General features: G+C 48.1%; 6 protein-coding genes across 6 annotated transcripts; 1 reads left to right on the plus strand and 5 right to left on the minus strand.

Annotated features, from left to right (window-relative positions):
• Nucleotides 1–98: 98 nt before the first annotated feature.
• Nucleotides 99–2,338, plus strand: BDV37DRAFT_111957 (H(+)-transporting V1 sector ATPase subunit B). The gene is made up of 9 exons (XM_032078391.1): nt 99–308; nt 392–476; nt 550–569; nt 646–681; nt 744–905; nt 974–1,290; nt 1,362–1,636; nt 1,687–1,905; nt 1,969–2,338. The coding sequence occupies exons 1-9, from the start codon at nt 207–209 to the stop codon at nt 2,277–2,279; spliced, it is 1,527 nt and encodes a 508-aa protein (XP_031946673.1). The 5' UTR covers nt 99–206; the 3' UTR covers nt 2,280–2,338.
• On the minus strand, nt 2,338–2,733 carry BDV37DRAFT_111983 (uncharacterized protein). The gene has a single exon (XM_032078393.1). The coding sequence runs from the start codon at nt 2,625–2,627 to the stop codon at nt 2,397–2,399; it is 231 nt and encodes a 76-aa protein (XP_031946674.1). The 5' UTR covers nt 2,628–2,733; the 3' UTR covers nt 2,338–2,396.
• On the minus strand, nt 2,734–5,537 carry trpB (tryptophan synthase TRP5). Its single transcript, XM_032078392.1, has 3 exons — nt 5,030–5,537; nt 4,641–4,944; nt 2,734–4,569 (listed from the first exon to the last, which is right to left on the minus strand). Exons 1-3 carry the CDS (start codon nt 5,163–5,165, stop codon nt 2,841–2,843), a joined length of 2,169 nt encoding a protein of 722 aa, XP_031946675.1. The 5' UTR covers nt 5,166–5,537; the 3' UTR covers nt 2,734–2,840.
• A 736-nt stretch (nt 5,538–6,273) lies between these two features.
• Nucleotides 6,274–8,396, minus strand: medA (transcriptional regulator medA; the record flags this gene model as incomplete). The annotated part of the gene is made up of 3 exons (XM_032086015.1): nt 6,274–6,720; nt 6,784–8,258; nt 8,357–8,396. 3 exons carry the CDS (start codon nt 8,394–8,396, stop codon nt 6,274–6,276), a joined length of 1,962 nt encoding a protein of 653 aa, XP_031946676.1.
• A 3,032-nt stretch (nt 8,397–11,428) lies between these two features.
• BDV37DRAFT_112131 (uncharacterized protein) lies at nt 11,429–12,163 on the minus strand. The gene is made up of 3 exons (XM_032078394.1): nt 11,986–12,163; nt 11,811–11,908; nt 11,429–11,739 (listed from the first exon to the last, which is right to left on the minus strand). The coding sequence occupies exons 1-3, from the start codon at nt 12,001–12,003 to the stop codon at nt 11,544–11,546; spliced, it is 312 nt and encodes a 103-aa protein (XP_031946677.1). The 5' UTR covers nt 12,004–12,163; the 3' UTR covers nt 11,429–11,543.
• A 5,461-nt stretch (nt 12,164–17,624) lies between these two features.
• On the minus strand, nt 17,625–18,877 carry BDV37DRAFT_237298 (uncharacterized protein). Its single transcript, XM_032080706.1, has one exon. The coding sequence runs from the start codon at nt 17,952–17,954 to the stop codon at nt 17,730–17,732; it is 225 nt and encodes a 74-aa protein (XP_031946678.1). The 5' UTR covers nt 17,955–18,877; the 3' UTR covers nt 17,625–17,729.
• Between the last annotated feature and the right edge of the window lie 1,020 nt (nt 18,878–19,897).

The raw sequence follows: 19,897 nt of genomic DNA on the forward strand, positions 1-19,897 counted from the left end.
TATGTTTGTAGACGATGTCATAGCTCAAGCTGGTATCACGTGCATGGGTCACCGCCCAACGACTGCGGAGACCAGCCATCATATCGGACTACGTACGATCTCACTTGGCCCCGACGTCAGGAGCTCCTCTTCCTTCACTCCCCACCCTCTCCTTCGCGGCCCCCTCCTGTATCCATTCTCGGAAGCTGGTCAGGAACTCTGCAGCCATGGCGTCCGAATTCGTTGACCCCAGAATGACTTCAGTCAAGCCTCGTATTCGCTACAATACGATCTCAGGTATTAACGGACCGCTGGTCATCCTGGATAATGTATGCCCCTCCACGGTTTCTTAGATGGCAAGCTGAAGAAGCTTGCATGTCAAGTATTTATGCTCACAATGGTGTCGGCTTAGGTTAAATTTCCCCGATACAACGAGATTGTATCCCTGACTCTTCCTGATGGTACCGAACGGTCTGGTCAGGTCCTTGAGGCTAGAGGTATGTTGAGCTTATCTAGAAGAGGTCCATGCCGGATCGACCAGAGAAGCTAACTCGGATATTCGGTGAACAGGAAACAGAGCCGTCGTTCAGGTGCGAAATACTCTAGAGCTTAAGTCTTTGATAACAGTTGCTTTCGGGCGGAGCATTAACGTGGCTTTCCGGTTAGGTGTTCGAAGGTACTCCGGGTATTGATGTCAAAAGGGTATATTACAATCTTGGGGTGGTTGCACACCTGGCTGGATCGTCATGCTGACTTTGTCCTAGACCAAGGTCGAGTTCAGCGGCCACAGCTTGAAGCTGGGTGTGTCGGAGGACATGCTGGGCCGTGTATTCGATGGTTCGGGTCGCGCCATTGATAAGGGCCCTAAGGTGCTGGCGGAGGATTATTTGGATATCAACGGCCAACCTATTAACCCTTACTCGAGAGTACGCGCACGCTATACCCCGGTGGATTCGATGACGAAGCTATAGATCGCTAACGGGATGGTGTAAAGGTGTACCCCGAAGAAATGATCTCCACCGGTATCTCTGCCATCGACACTATGAACTCCATTGCTCGTGGTCAGAAGATTCCTATTTTCTCCGCTTCTGGTCTTCCGCACAACGAAATTGCTGCCCAGATTTGTCGCCAGGCTGGCTTGGTTGGCAAGCCAACTAAGGACGTCCACGACGGACACGAAGAGAACTTCTCGATTGTCTTCGCAGCTATGGGTGTTAACATGGAAACTAGCCGTTTCTTCACCCGTGATTTCGAGGAGAACGGCAGTATGGAGCGTGTCACGCTGTTCCTGAACTTGGCCAATGACCCTACGTACGTTCACCATCAAATACTCGGGGTCCTTCTACATTTATTATACATGCGATACTGACTATTGGCTTCAGCATTGAGCGTATCATTACCCCTCGTCTTGCCTTGACAACTGCCGAATACTACGCTTATCAATTGGAGAAGCACGTCCTGGTTATCATGACTGATCTTTCGGCCTATTGTGATGCTCTTCGTGAAGTCTCCGCTGCCAGAGAAGAAGTGCCCGGTCGTCGTGGTTACCCCGGTTACATGTACACTGATTTGTCCACTATCTACGAGCGTGCTGGACGTGTAGAGGGTCGTAACGGATCTATCACTCAGATTCCTATTCTGACTATGCCTAACGATGGTTTGTTTCCCTCCTTCAATCACAGAAACAGTCTGTTGACCTTGTATCAGATATCACCCACCCTATTCCCGACTTGACAGGCTACATTACTGAGGGCCAGATCTTCATTGATCGTCAGCTGTACAACAAGGGTGTCTACCCCCCAATTAACGTCCTTCCATCTCTGTCACGTCTGATGAAGTCTGCCATTGGTGAGGGTCGTACCCGTAAGGACCACTCTGATGTGTCCAACCAGCTGTACGCTAAGTACGCTATTGGACGAGATGCCGGTTAGTCACCCCCAGAATGAGTCCCAACGAGCCATACGGTACTGATGAAAATTATCACAACAGCCGCCATGAAGGCAGTCGTCGGTGAGGAAGCCTTGTCCTCCGAAGACAAGTTGTCCCTCGAATTCTTGGAGAAGTTCGAGAAAACCTTCATCAGCCAGTCCCCCTACGAATCGCGCAGTATCTACGACTCCCTAGACATTGCCTGGAACCTGCTCCGCATCTACCCTAAGGACCTCCTCAACCGTATCCCTAAGCGCGTCCTGGACGAATTCTACGCTCGCTCCTCCCGTAAGATCGCCAACAAGGACACAAGGGACAACAGCGCTCCTGAACAAACTCAGTCGTCGACTGGTGATCTCATTGAGACCTAGATTCGATTTCATCTTATAAATGAACTGAATTACCGAAGATGAGAAGAAGGATGACGGCGGCGGGCGGTTTTCTTTTTATCCCGAGATATCTATTCGTGTTTGCTTTATCATTGCATGTTAAGCTATTCGTCTGTCTTTGTCCACTACGAACTTTGCATATACTCTTCGTCGTAGTTGTATATCATATAGCTCATATTTGGTCATTTCCTGGTTCATCCTCTCGATGACGCTGGATACGTATGTAGGGAATAATCTACTGGTACCGGTGGGATAAAAGAATGAAGTGATAAGGAATGGAAAAAGGAAAAACAAAAAGGATAATGAATCTAGACAACACCTAGGCTGCATGCTGGATATCCAAAACAGATCTTAAATACAATGAACCCCGAAAGATGTCATAATAAACGCGCTATGTAAGGAAAACTTTTCTCTTTATTTTATCATTGCTCATCAGCGAGCGTCTATCGAACCAATCGACCGTCGGACGATACGAAGCCCGGATATCTAAAATAGATCAGACCGATAGGTGTTTTCAGTCCCGCGTTTAGCACGCAAGCTTTTTTAAAAACGCAGATCCCAGCCGATCTGAGGACCCAGGCGGGGAAGTTCATCGGCAACGCTCTGGACATCCTTGTCACCTCTGCCGCTGAGGTTGAGGACGATGTTCTCGCCCTTCTTCATGGTCTTGGCGAGTTCCATGGCGCCGTGGATGGCGTGAGAGGATTCCAGGGCAGGGATGATACCCTCGCATTGGGCGAGGGCGCGGAAGCCGGCGAGGGCTTGGGCGTCGGTGGCGGCGACGAACTGGGCGCGGTCGCTGTCCTTCCAGTTGCTCAGTTCCGGGCCGACACCAGGGTAGTCGAGACCGGCGGAGATAGAGTGGGTCTCGGAGATTTGGCCGTGCTCGTCCTGCAAAACGTAGGTGCGGACACCGTGCAACACGCCCTTGCTACCGCCGGAGAGGGTGGCGGAGTGTCTGTCAGTGTCGACGCCGTCACCTCCAGCTTCGACGCCCAGGAGCTTGACGCTGGTGTCCTTGGAGAAGGGGTAGAACATGCCGACGGCGTTGCTGCCACCACCGACACAGGCGACGACTGCGTCGGGCAGCTTGCCGATTTGCTCCATCATTTGCTGCTTAGTCTCGTCACCAATGACGGACTGGAAGGTACGCACAATGGTGGGGTAGGGGTGAGGTCCAATTGCAGAGCCAATGATGTAGTGGGTGGTGTCCAGATCAACAACCCAGGCACGGAGGGCCTCATTGACGGCATCACGCAGGGTACGGCTTCCAGCATCAACAGCCACCACGGAGGCACCGAGAAGCTTCATACGGAACACGTTCAGGGCTTGACGGCGAACGTCTTCTGCACCCATGTAGACAACACACTCCATGCCGAACTTAGCGCAGACAGTCGCAGTAGCAACACCGTGCTGGCCAGCACCTGTTTCAGCAATGATTCTCGTCTTACCCAGCCTCCGGGCAAGGAGGATCTGGCCGAGTGCGTTGTTGATCTTGTGACTTCCAGTGTGGTTGAGATCCTCACGCTTCAACCAGATGTTTGCGCCTCCAACATGCTCTGTAAGACGGTTGGCAAGGTGAAGGCTGCTAGGTCTGCCCATGTATGGGTAGTAAGAACGGTATTCCTCCCAGAACTTGGGGTCGTTCAAAGCCTCTGCAAATCCCCGCTCCAACTCGGCCAGACAGTCCATGAGGGATTCGGGAACATACTGTCCACCGAACTCACCGAAACGCTGCGGTTGTGCAGAGGGGTTTCCGCCATTGAGAGCTTCAAGCTGATCGGCCAATCCCGGGCCTGAAGGAGCATCAACATCAGTGACAACGGCCGTGGGCTGGGAGATGGCCGGCTGCTCCTTCTTCTCCACGAAGTCGATCACATTGACCTGGCGTACAATTACGCCCTGCGCATCCCTCTCGAGTTTGCGACCGGTAACACTGGAGAGATATTCCTCGGCATGCTTAGCCGCCTGACCAGCAGGGGCTTGACCCAAGACAGTGATAATCTGGCTACCAATAACACATCCCTCAGCCAGATCCTGCACAGTCAGGAAGTGCTCGCGAGTACTGACACCGAATCCCAGTGCAGCAGGCACATTGCCAGACCAGTTGTGAACACGAGACAAGAGCTCGGGAAGGTTTGCGCTGAGCTTTCCGGTGGCACCGGTGACGCCCATTCTCGAAACAACATAGATGAAAGAATCGGCGATCTTGCACAGGAGCTTCATGCGGGACTCTGACGTCGCGGGGGCAATGAGGGGGACGAAAGAAAGGCTGTGCAACATGTCAACACATTGCCATTTGAACAAGCAAACAGGGGATATCATGCGAAGACGTTCACTTACCCATTGCTGGTGCAGTGTTCTCTGAAACGCACAGCTTCCTCGGGGGGCAAATCGACCATAATGAAGCCATTGACACCAGCCTCCTTGCAGTCCTTGAGCATACGCTCCTCCCCATAACGCATCATAGGGTTGTAGTAGCCCATCAAAAGGATCGGCACTTTGAGACCTCTGCGGCGGGCTTCCCTAACCTTCTCAAGGACAATCGTGACTGTGACACCGTTCTCCAATGCTTTGGTGTTAGCCTTCTGAATTGTCGGTCCGTCGGCGATAGGGTCCGTGAAGGGGACTCCCATTTCGATAATGTCTGTATACATCGCCCCATTGCGTCAGTGAACTGCATTCCAAAATGGGGTTGATAAGTGGCGGGGTATGGGGGAGCCTTCACGTACCGGCGCCTCCATTTTCCAAGCCAAGGAGGATATCCACAGTCTCCTCAACGGTGGGATATCCGGCCGTTATATACGCGACCAAGGCGGCGCGCTTCTCCTGCTTAGCCTTGGCAAAGGTCTGTTTGATGCCTTCCATGGTGTCGGTGGTGAGGGGAAAGGTCCAGGGACACTTGACTTTCCGAAAAGGCAGGAAGATAAAGGGTGAAGTGGATCCCCGGGGTGTCAGTTAGGTCAGTTAATGAGTGGAATATGAGGGGGTAAATGGAGAAGGAGGAAATGTAGTCCCGGTCAAAGTCACACTGCGTTTTGAGTCGTGGATCATCTTGTCTCTGTATTCAAATTGCCATCGCCGATGTCCCGCCGAGTCAGGTGATTTATGTGGCGATAAGATAAGCTCGGTCAGGAATTCTCTTCCCGTACCGTATGTATCGATTGTACGGTACCATCGGAATTACGGGATAGGGTCCGCGATTAGGGCTCGAGTTATCACCAAGTGCATGAAAGAAACAATCAGCTATTATTAATGGGCGGAATCTGGGTACTATACTATAAAACCATTCTCAAGTCAATCAATAACACAGATGTGGGTTGAATGGAATCGATCAAGCAACAAGATCAAAAAATCAAAAATCAAAATATAGCGGTATTCACAGACGCCAAAGCTATGCATATATAGTGGAATCTCACCCAATCGAGATCGATCCAAATAAGTAAAAGAACACAAAGTCTGCCTGGAGTCTCACGGTGCTCAAGGCACAAGTGAACCACAGCGCATCAGAAAAACAAACAAGACCCATTGCACACTTTTCCTTCGCCATCCCACCCACAAATTCCAAATACCCAGACCTGCGAAACCAAAAGGAACGACAGCAGCGCCATGCTATGCCAAAAATAATTGTACAAATTCCGGAAAGGAGTGAAATCCCAATGCCCCTATATAATGCAAATGCTGGAGGGAACGGACAACAGATCGTCTAAAATGCGTCATGTCAACAGGCTTTAAATGACGAAAAGAATGGGGCATTAAGACATGAAGTATGAAAGGAGAGACGTCGATCATCCGAGTGATCATCATAGAAAACGCTGAAGCCAACTCGTAAGATATGTTTATTGACCCAGCGCCGTGGCTTAAAAAAAAGGAGTGACGATAATGGATATCAGGAAGGATAAGTTCGAACACACAAAAACCGAAAACGCCGTGCAATGCGATTGAAAAAGGGATGACGTATTATAAAGGTCCCAGCTTAATGAGACGGGTCTTGAACGGAGTATGACATTGGGGTCAAGTAGTTGTAGGTGGGGCCTCCATTTGTACCAGGAGCGTTGATGAGAGGGTTGATCTCCCAAGTTCTGCTAACAGGTGCAGTGAGACCAAGTTGACTCTGTTGTTGGCAGACCGCTGGATAAGAATATGGGGCAGGCATAGGATGATAGGGTTGGCTAACAGCAGGTAACACAGCTCGTAGCGCATGAGTGCCGGCCATGGAATGCCCAGGGTGATGTGCCGGAGGGGAATAGGCTGCGGCTGCCACAGGGGCACCATAGGTAGTTGATGGACCAGTGTCAGAGACAGACTGTGGGGATGCCGCGTTCGGAGGTTCGGTGCCAGAGTCCGATGCAGCTCCATTGCTGGTATAAGTTGAGCTCATGGGTGTGGGAAGGGCCCCAGCGGTCGAGGAGTAGCTTGCGGACTGTGACCCATGTACGTCAGTGTTTGCCTCAACGATGTGCAGCATAAAGAATCTACCACTTACGTATTTACCAATGATCTTCTTTAGAGCATGGCCGAGTATCCGCCAAGGGAATACCTTGACATCCTTCTCAATATTGCGCGGCTTCGGGGCAGGGAATCCCATGATCACCTTGAAGAAGTCCTCGCTATCGGCTTTTGATTTCGAAACAGTAAGTGGCCTGAAGCCTTCCAGGTTCCTGCGGATACGATTCTTCTCTTCCACGGTGAATCTCACACCAACAAGGGACTCAAGGAGGTAGATGGTATCGACACTCGTGATGAAGCATTCATCTTTGCCATCCCAGTAGATGCAACTAATGCAGATACTGTTGGGAGCACGATCTTCAGGAGTAACTGGGTTAAAGTCCGCATGGATGGTGCTCCCACTTTGCATACGAGTGAATTGAACCAAGCGCCGCTTGGACTCGCGCTCCTCTTTAGTCCAGCTTTCTGTCATCGAGTCCAAGCTGCCATTCAGCTTCAAGACAGCCTTCGAGGGATACATGGCATAGGGGTTGAACGACTGAGTGTGATGACTAAGGCTGCTTGACTGTTGCAGTGTGGAGGTGCGAATAAGCGTTGGGTTAGTGATCCGCGCGGGTGAAGTTGGCTTTTGGTGGCGGAGGCCGTGGGCATAAGCGAACCCAGGAGCTCTAGAATCTCCGTGAACAGTCACGTACGAAGGACTCCATGAAGGAGCGAGGGGCGAGGGTGCTCGGATGTTGGATTGTGACGTTGCCGTTACAGTCGAGTAATGCGCTGGAGCAACTCGGGGTGATGAGGTCGAGTGATATGGAGCGACAAAGCCATTCATCGCAGGCAAAGATTGCAAATAAGGCGAATAAGAGTAGGCTGGCGGCTGCTCTTTGCCATGGATTGGCGGCCCCGTCGTCCTCTTGCCTGACCTAGGTTCCTCCGAGTATGACACGATCCTCTTTCGAGACTCATCCGATGGCGAGGGATGGGAAGCGTTCTCATAGGTATACACACCAACCTGAAGGGTAGTGGAAGGACACTCGTTTTGGGCATTCATCGCCACTTGCAAGGGCACAGCGAAAGATGGGGAGCCCGTCGAGATGAATGGAGGGGTATCCACCGAGAGGGCATACTGAAACAAAGAGCCCTGGAAACCCAGGAAATGTGGCACACACTCGCACTTCTTCGAACCAAAAACCAGGTAAAGAGTTGCATAAGATGAAGTGTGAAGGTCATATGGGGACTGGATTTGCACAAACACCCGAGTCCCTTCTGATCCTCTTTGGGGAGAATAAGAGATCACCTCTGGTAGTTGACGGGATTCGCCACCTAGCATGGGTGACCGACTGTCTTCGTAAGAGCTGGCATACTCTTGATTTCCCATGTATGGGACACAGTCGGATATTTGACTCGCATGGTCGGCCATGGGGGATGGCACCATTGGTGTGCTCGTCACGTATGGGGCCTGACCGAAACTGGAATAGGAGGCACCATCTTGTACGGACCTAGCAGATTCGTAATCTAGATATATAGTCAGCAATTTTGTCTCAAACAAGAAAGGGTGGCGCCACCAGGTTTCTCCAAATGAAGCACCGGAGGACCAGTCCGACCAAACTTACCGAGCAAGGCAGCCTGTGGAGGCTTCTGAAGAGTAGACATAGACAGGATGGGTTCAGACTTGGCCAACAGGCCGTCTGATAGCGAACCGATAAACCGTGACTCTTCAGTGTCTGATAAATCTAAGGATTCGTCTAGAATCAACGGGGTTTGGAAATCAGGGTCGAACTGTGAAGGGAAGATGTTAACAAACGTCCAGTGTTTTTCGAGACAACAGGACAATTTGGAAATCTCTAGCGAGACTGGAATCTCACCGAGCTTCTTAAACACAACAGAAAAAAGCAAGGCAAGATGGTTGGAACAGGGACAATTGGGCAGCAAAAGGAGAGACAGGACGAAGTATGTCGACGTACCAAAACACCGTGTGCCTTCGAGTAAGCCAGCTTGAAGGTGTTGCAGAGACTGCAACGAAACACAACCGCTTAGAAGCGAATGACAGCGAATTTAACTGGGAAAACGATAGGATGGCGGAGAGTCTTGAATTGCTCTCCGAGACAAAACGAGTGACGACACGAAGCGGCTGTCAGGCTCAACAAGGAATACGCAACAACGGGCTTCGAATCAACGGCCAGCATCCAACGACGGAGAGTGAGACCGGAAAGGATGGCTGCAGGACGAGAGCTAGAGATAAGCCACGCTAACAAATGCTGCTTGAAAAGCCACCTATAGGGACCCAGTTTGCATCTGCGAAGGACGTATGCTAATCCCACGGACAGTCCAGGCTGGCGAGACACTGACTGAATTGCGCAGGCCAATCTCAACGAGCGAGTGGTATCAAGTCGACGCAGACAGAAACGAAAGAGGTTTTACTCTTTGGAGCCGACTAGACCCAGGTGAACTGAAGGACAGCTGGGGCCACGAACTACCTAGCTAATGAGTACGAACCGTCCAGAGGTGAAAGGAATCGGCTTGCTGCATAAGCTAGTAGGATTGACCAAGAGTAATAAAGGATTCAAAACCGCAGGCGAGGCTAGCGGAAAGCTATTATGCAACGTTCACCGTCACCAAATATCTGACGAAATAGCCTACGCCATAAGAATGTCAATAACAAACATCCGGGACTAGGGGAGCAAGACCACTCGGGGAAATGACAAGCACCTGGGAAAATCCATCATGGGTGCTAATTTTCCTTGGGGCCCTTGTGCCCCAAGGGCACGACCTGGAAGAAGCAAGGAGCCCAAAAGGAAGGGGACGGATGCAAGGCACCATGGCATCAGTGGCAAAGGGGATAATTAAACTAACCTTAAGAGATTACACCCTCCAGCGAATTTAAAGCCTTTGGATTCTCTAGGAGCTCACTTGAGAACTTTGCTGGGACTTTCGTAATCAAATGGTGCTGTTAACCGAGACAATGATTCACGATGCTGTAGGCCCAGATCGAAATAGGACGAAGATTGGTAGACGACCGGATAGAGGCCCACCCTTTGAAGGAATCGAGACCAGACAAAGGCTTGAGTACGAGAGTAGATGACGGAGGGGAGTCGTGGACTGGGGACACAACTTGACGATCTTGATGTCCCTCCCGGAGTACAAACGATGTTGCGGGTCCTTTCTCTATAGCTTGTGAGCCTTTTTGAGACCCGACAAACGGCAGTTGAATAGTGCGCACGGAATAAGTAAAAATGATTGTCAGTCAATCAAAAGTCAATACTCCTAGACAACCTTTCCTTCTTGTCGAAATGAGATGCCAAGGATGAATTAAAGGTCCGATTTGCACGGAATCAACGTCCAGGCAGAAGCAGGCAAAGCGAAAGTCGTCGAACGAAGAGCGAGCGCGATATCCCGTGATGGCCCAATAGTATATAGAAGTGCAATTAAAAACCGTCAATGCGTCCACTTCCTTCTTTTCCTTTCCCTGTAAACCTGATCTTATTTTCTTTTTTTTTTTTCCCCTTCGGCTTCTCTTCCACTGTTTCTGATTAGACCTTCTCGTATTTTCTTTTTCTTTTCCTTTTTTAAAATTGTTATTCTTCTTCGTCAACCAACGTAGCGAACGTTATATAGTTTCGAAAAAAACACAAAGCGAGTGTGGTGCGATGAAGCGAGTGTAAAAACGAAAGTAAGAGAAGCAGTAGTCGAATCCGTTCAAGGTGCCATAACAGGAAACCAAGAGGGGAGGGGGGAAAGGATAAGTAATAATAATAAAAACGGGGAAGAGGAGGTGAGAAGTTTAAAGGGTTTAAAAAAAGAAAAGGCCAAACCAGACAAGGAACCAGTACGAGGTGACGAGAGATATATTATTTTTTTCCCTTTTAGCACTAAGGCCGAGGGATGGGGTGGTTAAGGGCACTGGAAAAGGATGCTGGTCCTTAGTCTTAGTGTGGCGGGGATGCAAAGTAAGAAGGAACAGGTAAAGAATCGAGGGTGGTTATAGGCTGGTCAAAAGGCAGCAGTAAGATGTAGTCAGTAATACTGGGGCTTGAATGAGGTTGGTAAAAGTCAAGTCAGTATGATTCTTCTTATTATAATTCGAATTTTTTTCTTCTTTTTTACTTACCTCCATATTCTAGTTTATATAGATCAAGTATTTTTATTTCATTCTAATTTTCCTTCATGGCTCTTGCTTCATAATTTTTTTTAATATCTTTTTTTTAGATCACTTACTATAATCGTATTGAAAGATGGGTTGTTATAATTACCAGTACTATTATTGTTATGATTTTAATATATTTTTTTAATTCGTTTAGTGATTTGAGTATTATTGATTCTAATAATTTATCATTACCATTGCTAAACCAGATATCCATAGGTATTTCCGTATAGTAACGGAGGATGTATTTATGGAGCATGACCTCCCGGCGGAGCCCATTACTAGTATAGTTAGTGATTCTGGTCGGATTGAAGGATAGTAATTGCTGGGTTTTTGCTCCAGTCGAAGGTTCTTGGGTTTCCCTCCTCCACACCACATCTGAACCGTTACCAGTCCGTCCATGGAGAGCGTGAGAATGGACAGTCTCCATAATATTCTTCGACGAAGTTTCCGCGGTGTCCGCTTTCCTTTCGGAGATCCACAGAAGGCAGAAAGCAAAAAAGTGACCTCATGGCGACCCGTTTCCTTTCTTTTTATTTCGGTAGTATTGTCTTATTTTTTAGGATTTCTTTTTCGGTTGTATTCACTTATCCTTTTTTTTTTTTCGGGTCACGTTCTTTTAACCGCCCTCAATTTTGTGGTTCGGGATAACTAAGCTACTAGTCTGGATATATTCCATCAGGACGGAAGATAGCGTTGTTATGGGTAGTTGTCGGAAGAGGTGGGAAAAGCATACCAGCCAAAAAGAAAGAGGGAGGAAGGCAAGAAAACAAAAAGCAAAAAAAAGAAAAACACAAAAAACAAAAAAACAAAACCAAAAAAAAAAGAGAGAGAAAGTGGAGGGGGGTGTTCTTGCTGAAGGTAGGTTAGCTCAGGTCTAAAATAATAACAGATGCAAATATGATTCGAAGGAAAACCCTCAATACCCAATCCAAATGCAGAAGCCTACTAGCAAGGGTGCTAGCAAAGAATAGCAGCAGACACCGTTCGGGCGGTCCACGCCGCCTTGAGCCTGTGGATCCACCTAGAGGGCGGAAAAGCATGGGATCAGTCAGGGCTGCAGAAGGGGAAGTGGATGGAAGGGTCATGGGAGAAAGAGACCTTTGGAACTCCGTACATAGAAGGATTCTGATTCAACAATGCCCATGGGCCTGTGAGGATGCTGAGGGTCTTCCCATGACCCGGTGGCTTTCGTTTATTTACGCCTTTTATGTACGTTGTCAGAAGATAAGATGATGAGTCCAGCAGGAGGATAGTATTCTTTCTTTTTTTTACTTTCTTTCCTCTTTTTTACATACACACGCACGCTCTCTCTCTCTTGATGTGTATTTTAATCAATTTTCAGTTATTCTGTGTTTTTCTCAAAAATATCTCGGATTGGCTTTTTTTTTTTTCACTCCCTCGTTTTTTTGCCCTGTTAACTAATCAGAAAATGTGAAATGACCTCATTGGACTACAGAACCTTGGTACTTGACGGGAGCTACTATGGTTATAGTGGCAGCATCAGATGTGCACCGCCTCGTTTCTGCCTTCTCCCCTCTGACCCGAAACCCTACCTTTCCATTCAGATTCTTTGCTTCTTTCTGCACTACGTACGGAGTAAGTTAGTAGGTGCCTCGGTATGCATTATTCACGAAGACCCACTCGGAGGACCCGTCCAATTAGATGGAGTATGATCGAACCTAGCACTAAGTCACCCTGGCAGACACCGAGATGTGATAACTAGTACATATAGCAGAAAGCACAGGATAAAGAATGCGAAGTGAGTCAAGTCCCACGCCCTACGCCTTATCGATTATCAAGCTTGGTACCTTGGTAGAACCACGCGGTCTCAAGGTAAAACGAGTAGCAGAATTGATATGCAGAAAATAATAAAAATAATACAAACGGAACAGTAGGGAACAATGCCCTAACCCATCATAACCATGGCATATTATTAGTTTTCTGGAGGAAGGCTCCTGGTACCCCACCCATGCCCCTTTCCACATCGGGCAACCCTATCTTCTGTCCCCCAGGTGCCAACTTGGAACCTCGAAATCTATCTCTCTTATTGGAAGTTTCTTAATTTGGAGCCCGGGGCAGAAGATTCGAGAGGTAGTTAATCCGACATTTCGCCCTGATCTTGGTCTTTTCCCCTTTGGGAATGCCCGGTCCCGATTCTGAGAAGTAACTCCATACTTCTCAGCGTATCTTCCGAGGACATGCCGTATACTCATCGATGACCGACTTCCGGTGGAGGTGGGGGAAAAAAAATAAAAAGAAAAAGAAAAGAAAAGAAAAGAAAGAAAAGAAGCCTCGGAACCTCAAATACGTATGGCTTTGTTTTGACAAATCAAATTGTACGGTACCCATCGTTGAATGGAGCCACTGAGAAGCCTAACAACCGGGAGACTTTGTTCGAATGGTGACTAAGGGCTACCATCCAAGCAGCCGTCCCGGTTTTCCGCCTTCTGCTTCTCTTTTTCCTAGCCAAGTAGGTAGACGCCTCTTCGTTTTTGACTCCACCTGCGATCTATGGAACCCAAATCTGGTAAATGGAGCAAGAAAGCTTTCCAAGATTGACTTGTTGTTCTGCTAGTTCTTTAACTTCACGACCCAAAATACTTTTGATAAGTCGCGTACAAACCAATCATCGCAGCATCTCTAATAATATCTCCACTAAGTTGGGTGGTAAAAAAGTTTATTTGGCTATGGATTTGAACCCTGCGAATTCGAACACGAGCCATCGAGGTCACGACCGGTCAGACTGATGATTCGCATGCCCTGTCGTGTAAAACGACACTTCCGTCAGCCCACGATGTGGCGGCGGCTCTGTCAAGACGCAGCATTCCAGATCTATTCTTGTCGAGCAAACCACAGCAATCCCAAGGTGGGATGCCTTACGATGAGATCGGTGCCTGACGATAAGTGGAAAGGAAGGCTAATGTCGACTAGTCCCAATTCTCTCCCATGCCGGGAACCCGTTAAAACGGCAGTGAGTTGAGCTGCATATCAGAGTCGGCAAGGTGCCACCCATACGACCATGCTCCTATCTCTCCTATGAACCAAGGTAAGTCCAGTAGCCCTGTACTATGCTCGTAGGACCCCAGCACGCACAACTTTCATGAATCCAAAAGTTCCCATCAAGGGCACCCGATCGAGCCTAGCGGCCGATCTAAGATGCTAAACATAGCAAGCCTTGCATTGGTTTTCGAGCCATGCAAGGGTGATGAGGAGGTGATTGGTCTTGCCAGTACACGATAGGTGGGACCACTCCACTGACACCTGGTACATTCTGTCTAAAATCTGCTTTCTTTCAAATCCTCCGGCCTCCAACAGCTGCTGTGATTTGTTGCCTTTAATCCGCAGGTGGCACGATGGATGCACAACAGGCCCTTCACCTGGGAGGGTGGTAGACATGGGTACTAGGGTAGTAGCGGCGGACGTGACTCTGCATTGTCACCATAACTCAACAACAAGTCACCGTTGGCCATACTTGGACTAAGTACTGAACTGAGTTGTTGAGGATTCCCTACTAATTCTTACCGCTTCTTGAACAACGAAGAAAATCCTTCTCGGCCGCCTGGCTAAGCCTTCAGGTATGTTGTTCATTGATTCTTATTTTCTATTTCATTTTATTTTTACTCTTGTTGTTATTTGAGTATATTTTTTTTTACCCCTTTGTCCAAGCTCATCTTATGATGCAGTGGGTTCTGTCCTCGGAAACCATGAGGTCATGTCACCACAACCAATCCAACTTCGACGAGCAATTCTAAACTACCATAAATTAGGACTAACACGACTGAAGGAACCCATGGCAAAGGGAAAAATAAACCGACAGTGTGTCCCACCAGTTTCCGATGAGGTCACATTGACAGTCCAAACTCAAAAAGCAAAAGAAGAATTGAAGAAGGCAAAAAGCGCAGATCACACCAGGAACGAGAAACAATGCGCAGCACCTCCCCCCGTCCGTCCCTCACAGATGGCGACGATCATCAAGCACAACCTAAACTAAACCAAATCCAAGATGAAGTTCCGATTCGTAGTCAACAAAAACTCTGGTACAATGACTTCCGATGACATAGCAAATCCCGAGTCCCTCCTAGCTACTCTGGGCAAGGTATGGAACTGGTGGTGGCTTTTGCTGCAGGCAATTTTTTTTGTTTGTTTTGTTTTGTTTTGTTTTATTTTTTTTTTACACTTTCCGAATAGTCGGTCTACCCTCTAACATATAGATACGTACTCGATAGTGCCTCAAAACTCCACATGGAGCACTCCCTCGAATCCGGAGAACGCCGAGCCCTACATTGTGCATGGGAATTCCGGTATAGAGTTTGGAACTTCCCATCCACATGCTTAATTTGCAATGTCCCGTGGGAATAAGGGGCCGTGCGACGGGATAAGAGCGGTTTTCAATTTCGAAGCACGTTGGAAAGCCGTTTTTGCCTTCGAGTCGAGCATGCATGGTTAGGGTTAGATTATCAGTGGTCTGTGGGGACGCCCCCAGCCCGGATCAGCAATCTCTTCAGGTGCTTGGCCCGAATCGGATGCGCGCCGACGATAGGGTACATATGGAATGATCGCTTTTTTAGGTTGACAGATACTACCTCATGATAAGAGCGGCTAATGTTTACTTTCACTACAGGAGTATAGACGGGCGACTAAACAAGGCCAGAAATGTTCTCGAAATTAACTATAAACGTCAAATCACTATGACAATTGCGTGACAAGAGCCTATTCAATTCAGCTAGCATCGTATGGCTAGATGGAGCTTGGAAACCTCGAATGGTCTCCCAAGATGGAAAGCGAAAAGAGACAACGTGAAACTTTGAAGCACGTACCAAAAAGGAAAAAGAAAAAAGACGCAAGAACCCTAACTCGGCGAATGCTCGGGAAAAATCCACAACTAGTTCAGGTTCATAGCCACAAAGACCAAACCTGTTATTCATGCGCCAGTTTGCTCCATTAACCTCTAACCCCCGATACCAGCGCTAATCCGCTAGTCCCTGGTGGGCTTCTCTCGGTCCGTATCGGAAATCTCAAGTTCCGACCCAAGAGGGTATGGTATACGGAGCGCCCTGGTGCTTTCTCATAGGCCCGCTGAAAGCAGACCCGGACGGAGCTTGACCAAATGGGGTTTATGGGCCCCTTACCGGACGGGGAACAAACTTGATCTGGAATTATTACTTTCAGTTCCATAAACCTTCCATAAGCATTGCCTTGAAGTTTAAACTCTATGAGCATTTGGGGGGCATTGCGTTATACAAATGGGGATCTTGAAGAGTAGTACGGAGTATACGGATACGCTACGCCGTATTCGAAACGGGCATGGATTCCCGAGTCTTGGGAACCATATTTTATGGGTCGGATTTGGCCACATGGGAGGTTCCAAATGTTGTTAGAGGGTGCTAGTTTACCGTGTGGGAGCTGGTAGTTGAACTTAGTATAGGGAGGAGGATAAGCTGTTGATGGATCAGGAACGTACAGGCACTAGTTTATCCCATGTCTATGCTTAGCTTCGGAATACCCATACTAGTCATGAAGGTCGCCGACCAAATACACGTCGAGTCATTCGGCATGTGTTCCCCCCCACACCCACGATGTGCTCGAATTACTATATCATTCCTATCTATTTGAATTCCGAAAGGACGAGTACCTAGTATATACTACAGCGCAGTATAGTGGTCGATCGTGGACAGCTGGACGAGCCTGTGGACATATGCTATACAATTCCAGGGCGAAGGCCGATGTCAATCCATGGTCCCAAGTTGATAGTCCGCGAGTGGGTTTGAGCGTATTCCTTTCGTATACGACAATAGTAGGGCGCAAAAAGAAACCGGACATCTGATGGAGCTGGGATAGTTACACAGCGTATGATGATCATCTTGGCTTTGAATCATGCAGCATCATCGCATGACATTAACCGATCGGCATAATCGTATCTCGATAATCAGCAAGGCAAGCCCAGTGCGATGGGTACTATCGTGAAGAACAGAAGCCAGCACAGACATCCCATATCCATCTCATATAGAGAGACCACGGGGCGCGACGAAGCACTCAGGAACAAGGCAATCCCTATATGAGAGGGGGAAAACTATATGTCCTTGCGTGGTGCATCTCCTTGTAAAATTAAACTGAGCTGGATACTCTAATATCCCTTACATACACATACAAGATTGATCCCACTCCCCCTCCCCCCTTTTTCAGCCCAGGTAATCCTCGCGGAACCTTAGACAATCCTATGCCAGGGTGAGAAAGCGACTAGTGGCCTTAGCTAGGAGAAATGAGAAAGAATTAAGTTGTGTGAAATGTCAAAGGTTATCCTCCGGAAACTCGGATGTTTCTTTTCCACACGCTCCGGAACAGTACCGAGCGACGGATGGATACCCATGTACACTGTACACATAATTGGCATACAGGGTACATCGTACATACATCTGCATGCCGCACGGGGTCACAGCTGTGACTTTTTGGACTGCAGCGCAGCCACAGACTAAAGTTAGCCAAAGTGCTTGTCAAACAAGATCACCCCCCATGTCCCCAATCGGGGGCCAGCGAGCCACCAAGGAAAAAACAGAAGGAAGGGGCAAAAAAAAAAAAAAAAAGGAATTTTTATTTTTATTGTTATTTTTAATTTTATTTTTAATAAAATGGAATAGGTGCCAAAATGGTCCACAGCTCCGCGCCGGCCGTTCTGATCGGCACGTTTTGGGGGCTGGGGAAAAAGGTAAGGTTGTCGATCAGATTACTATTACAGATGTAGACATAGGGTGCAAAATTCAAAATGGTCTATCCCGCCGTCGGGGAAATCCAGTCCCATGTTTTGACCATCATGGATTTCCCCATTCGGCTTTCTTGTCGCAGGTTCAGCCAGCCTCGACCGTTTTTCCCTTGAAACCCCGCCCCGGGCCCTTATATCTGGCTGTAGTATAGCCAGAAACACCATGATAGGAAACCGGTTCTCGCGGGAGTCTCTCTCGCTCTCTCTCTCTCTCTCTCCCCCTTGGAAGGGCAACGCCCTGTGTCAATCTTCTGTACCTTAAGCTCAAACGAGGTAGGGAAAGAAAGCCAAGAAGGCCACCACGCTGCATCCATGGATCATCGCTCTCCTCTCTCCTAGGGATAAACCGTACATGTCTCACCAGTGTTCCCCTCCATGCAAGTGACCAAATTTTAAATAAATTATTGGGATTTTAGTCTGGTATCTAGAGTCTTCTAGGCAGTTGTCTAGAGAGTTTAGACTACGTCTAGCGACGTGGTATAGAGTTATAGTTCAGGTACCGTGCAAGGTACAGTAATGGGAGTAAGACACCTATAGAACCTAACTATCTAGGACGACGTCGGTAGTTCAGGTCTGTCCCGGGCAAAATACTGTGTATCGCAACGGACGATCACCGCAACTGGAAACAAAGTTACACCATGCTCAATGGAGTATATATATATATGCTTCTATAAAGTATCGGGATCGATGGTTGTCGGGAAGTGATGTGCGAACCTCCGACGGTTGAAGCAGACTTCAGGATTTTCGGAGGGTAAATGCGGGATGAAACGTTGCTCTCAGCGTCGGCCGGTGGGTCAGACGCTCTCGTTCTTGTCCACGAACAAGACTATTGACCAAAATTAGGTTGGTAGCTCAGGATTAATTAAATTTTTAGTCACGGCCTTGGGTGACTGGGCCATTTAATCGGGAATCCATGGCTGTCTATCCACGGTACAGGTTAATTTCATGTCATTCGGGTAAGAAAAAAAAAATGGCCGGTGAACTGATCGATGGATCGATTTCCGCCTTTATTGGCTGATCTTAACAGGAGGAATTAAGGCTGTCCAATACGGTTTAAGTAATCTTCACGATTGGCACAGGCATGATACTACGTAGACTCGTAGAGAACTCCATGCCTCAGGTATAATCAAGACGGGAATCAGGGAGCGGGTATGGTGTATTTAATTTAAACCAACGTTTGTGACGTGCCGTACGTTACTGATTGATGAGGATCACAATTGTCATAAGTGCCAGTGTTATAGCGATGGGGTCGGTGGAGTGTCGCATCATTTACCTCTGCCACATGGCATGATAGAGGCATATCTTAATGTCACCCGTTATGATGTGTCGTCGGTGTAGAAGAGCCAAGATTTCCGACGGGATCTGGAATGTCCGTTAGTAACAGGAGGGAATCCTTTACTAACTAGCATACTACTATACATATGTACGGAGTATACTAGGACTACTACTACCATAGTACAGTCGTCGGTACCTCAGGATCTCAGGATCCGTGATCCTCTGTCCTCCTGACTAAGCCTGGCGGACTGACCTTTATCCACCTTGTTTGGGTTGGACGCATGACACTAAATCATATATGCATCTAACTCCGACATACTATGTTAAATATATATTCGTGAAACTGAAAGGGTTGCATTGGATGCATCGACTCTGCGTCCAAAAACATGACGACGTCCCTTATGAAGGAATTCAAGCTGACATGCGTTGCTGCTACTGCGGGATTCTATTCTTAGTATCGCTTCTGGGAGAAAGAAGGGTACCGATACCCAAAACATTATCCACTGAGAAACTTACGGTTCGGCTAATATTTTCGTCTAGTCTATCTCTAAAAAAAAACACCCCAGAGGTCTTTGCAAGTGACTGAAGAGAAGAGAAGTTTGGAATGCACAAGACCCCATATTGTTTTGTTGATATATTTAGCAATTGGATACTACTTCGGTGTTGTTCCGTGGGTGAGAGAATGTCAACCCGTCCTTCGCTACGGGGGACCTCCGGAACGACCTTCGGAAATGACCTAAGATGAACCCATTCACACCAAACAGAAGAGACATCAGATCCCCAATATACACACGCTAGTCGCCGAAACAGTTGCAACGAGAGGGAAAGGGGTCGTGCGGCTACTCCAAAGGTACCATCCACTGATCAGCAGAACAGTGTTCAGGCGTACCATTTGGCGACGCGCGAGACCGCAGCTCCAAAATACCCATCTCGACTCCATCCAACGCTCCCCAACAAACGTGGTAGATGAGACACGAT

Source organism: Aspergillus pseudonomiae, assembly GCF_009193645.1.
Source record: "Aspergillus pseudonomiae strain CBS 119388 unplaced genomic scaffold BDV37scaffold_3, whole genome shotgun sequence".
Lineage (NCBI taxonomy): Eukaryota > Fungi > Ascomycota > Eurotiomycetes > Eurotiales > Aspergillaceae > Aspergillus > Aspergillus pseudonomiae.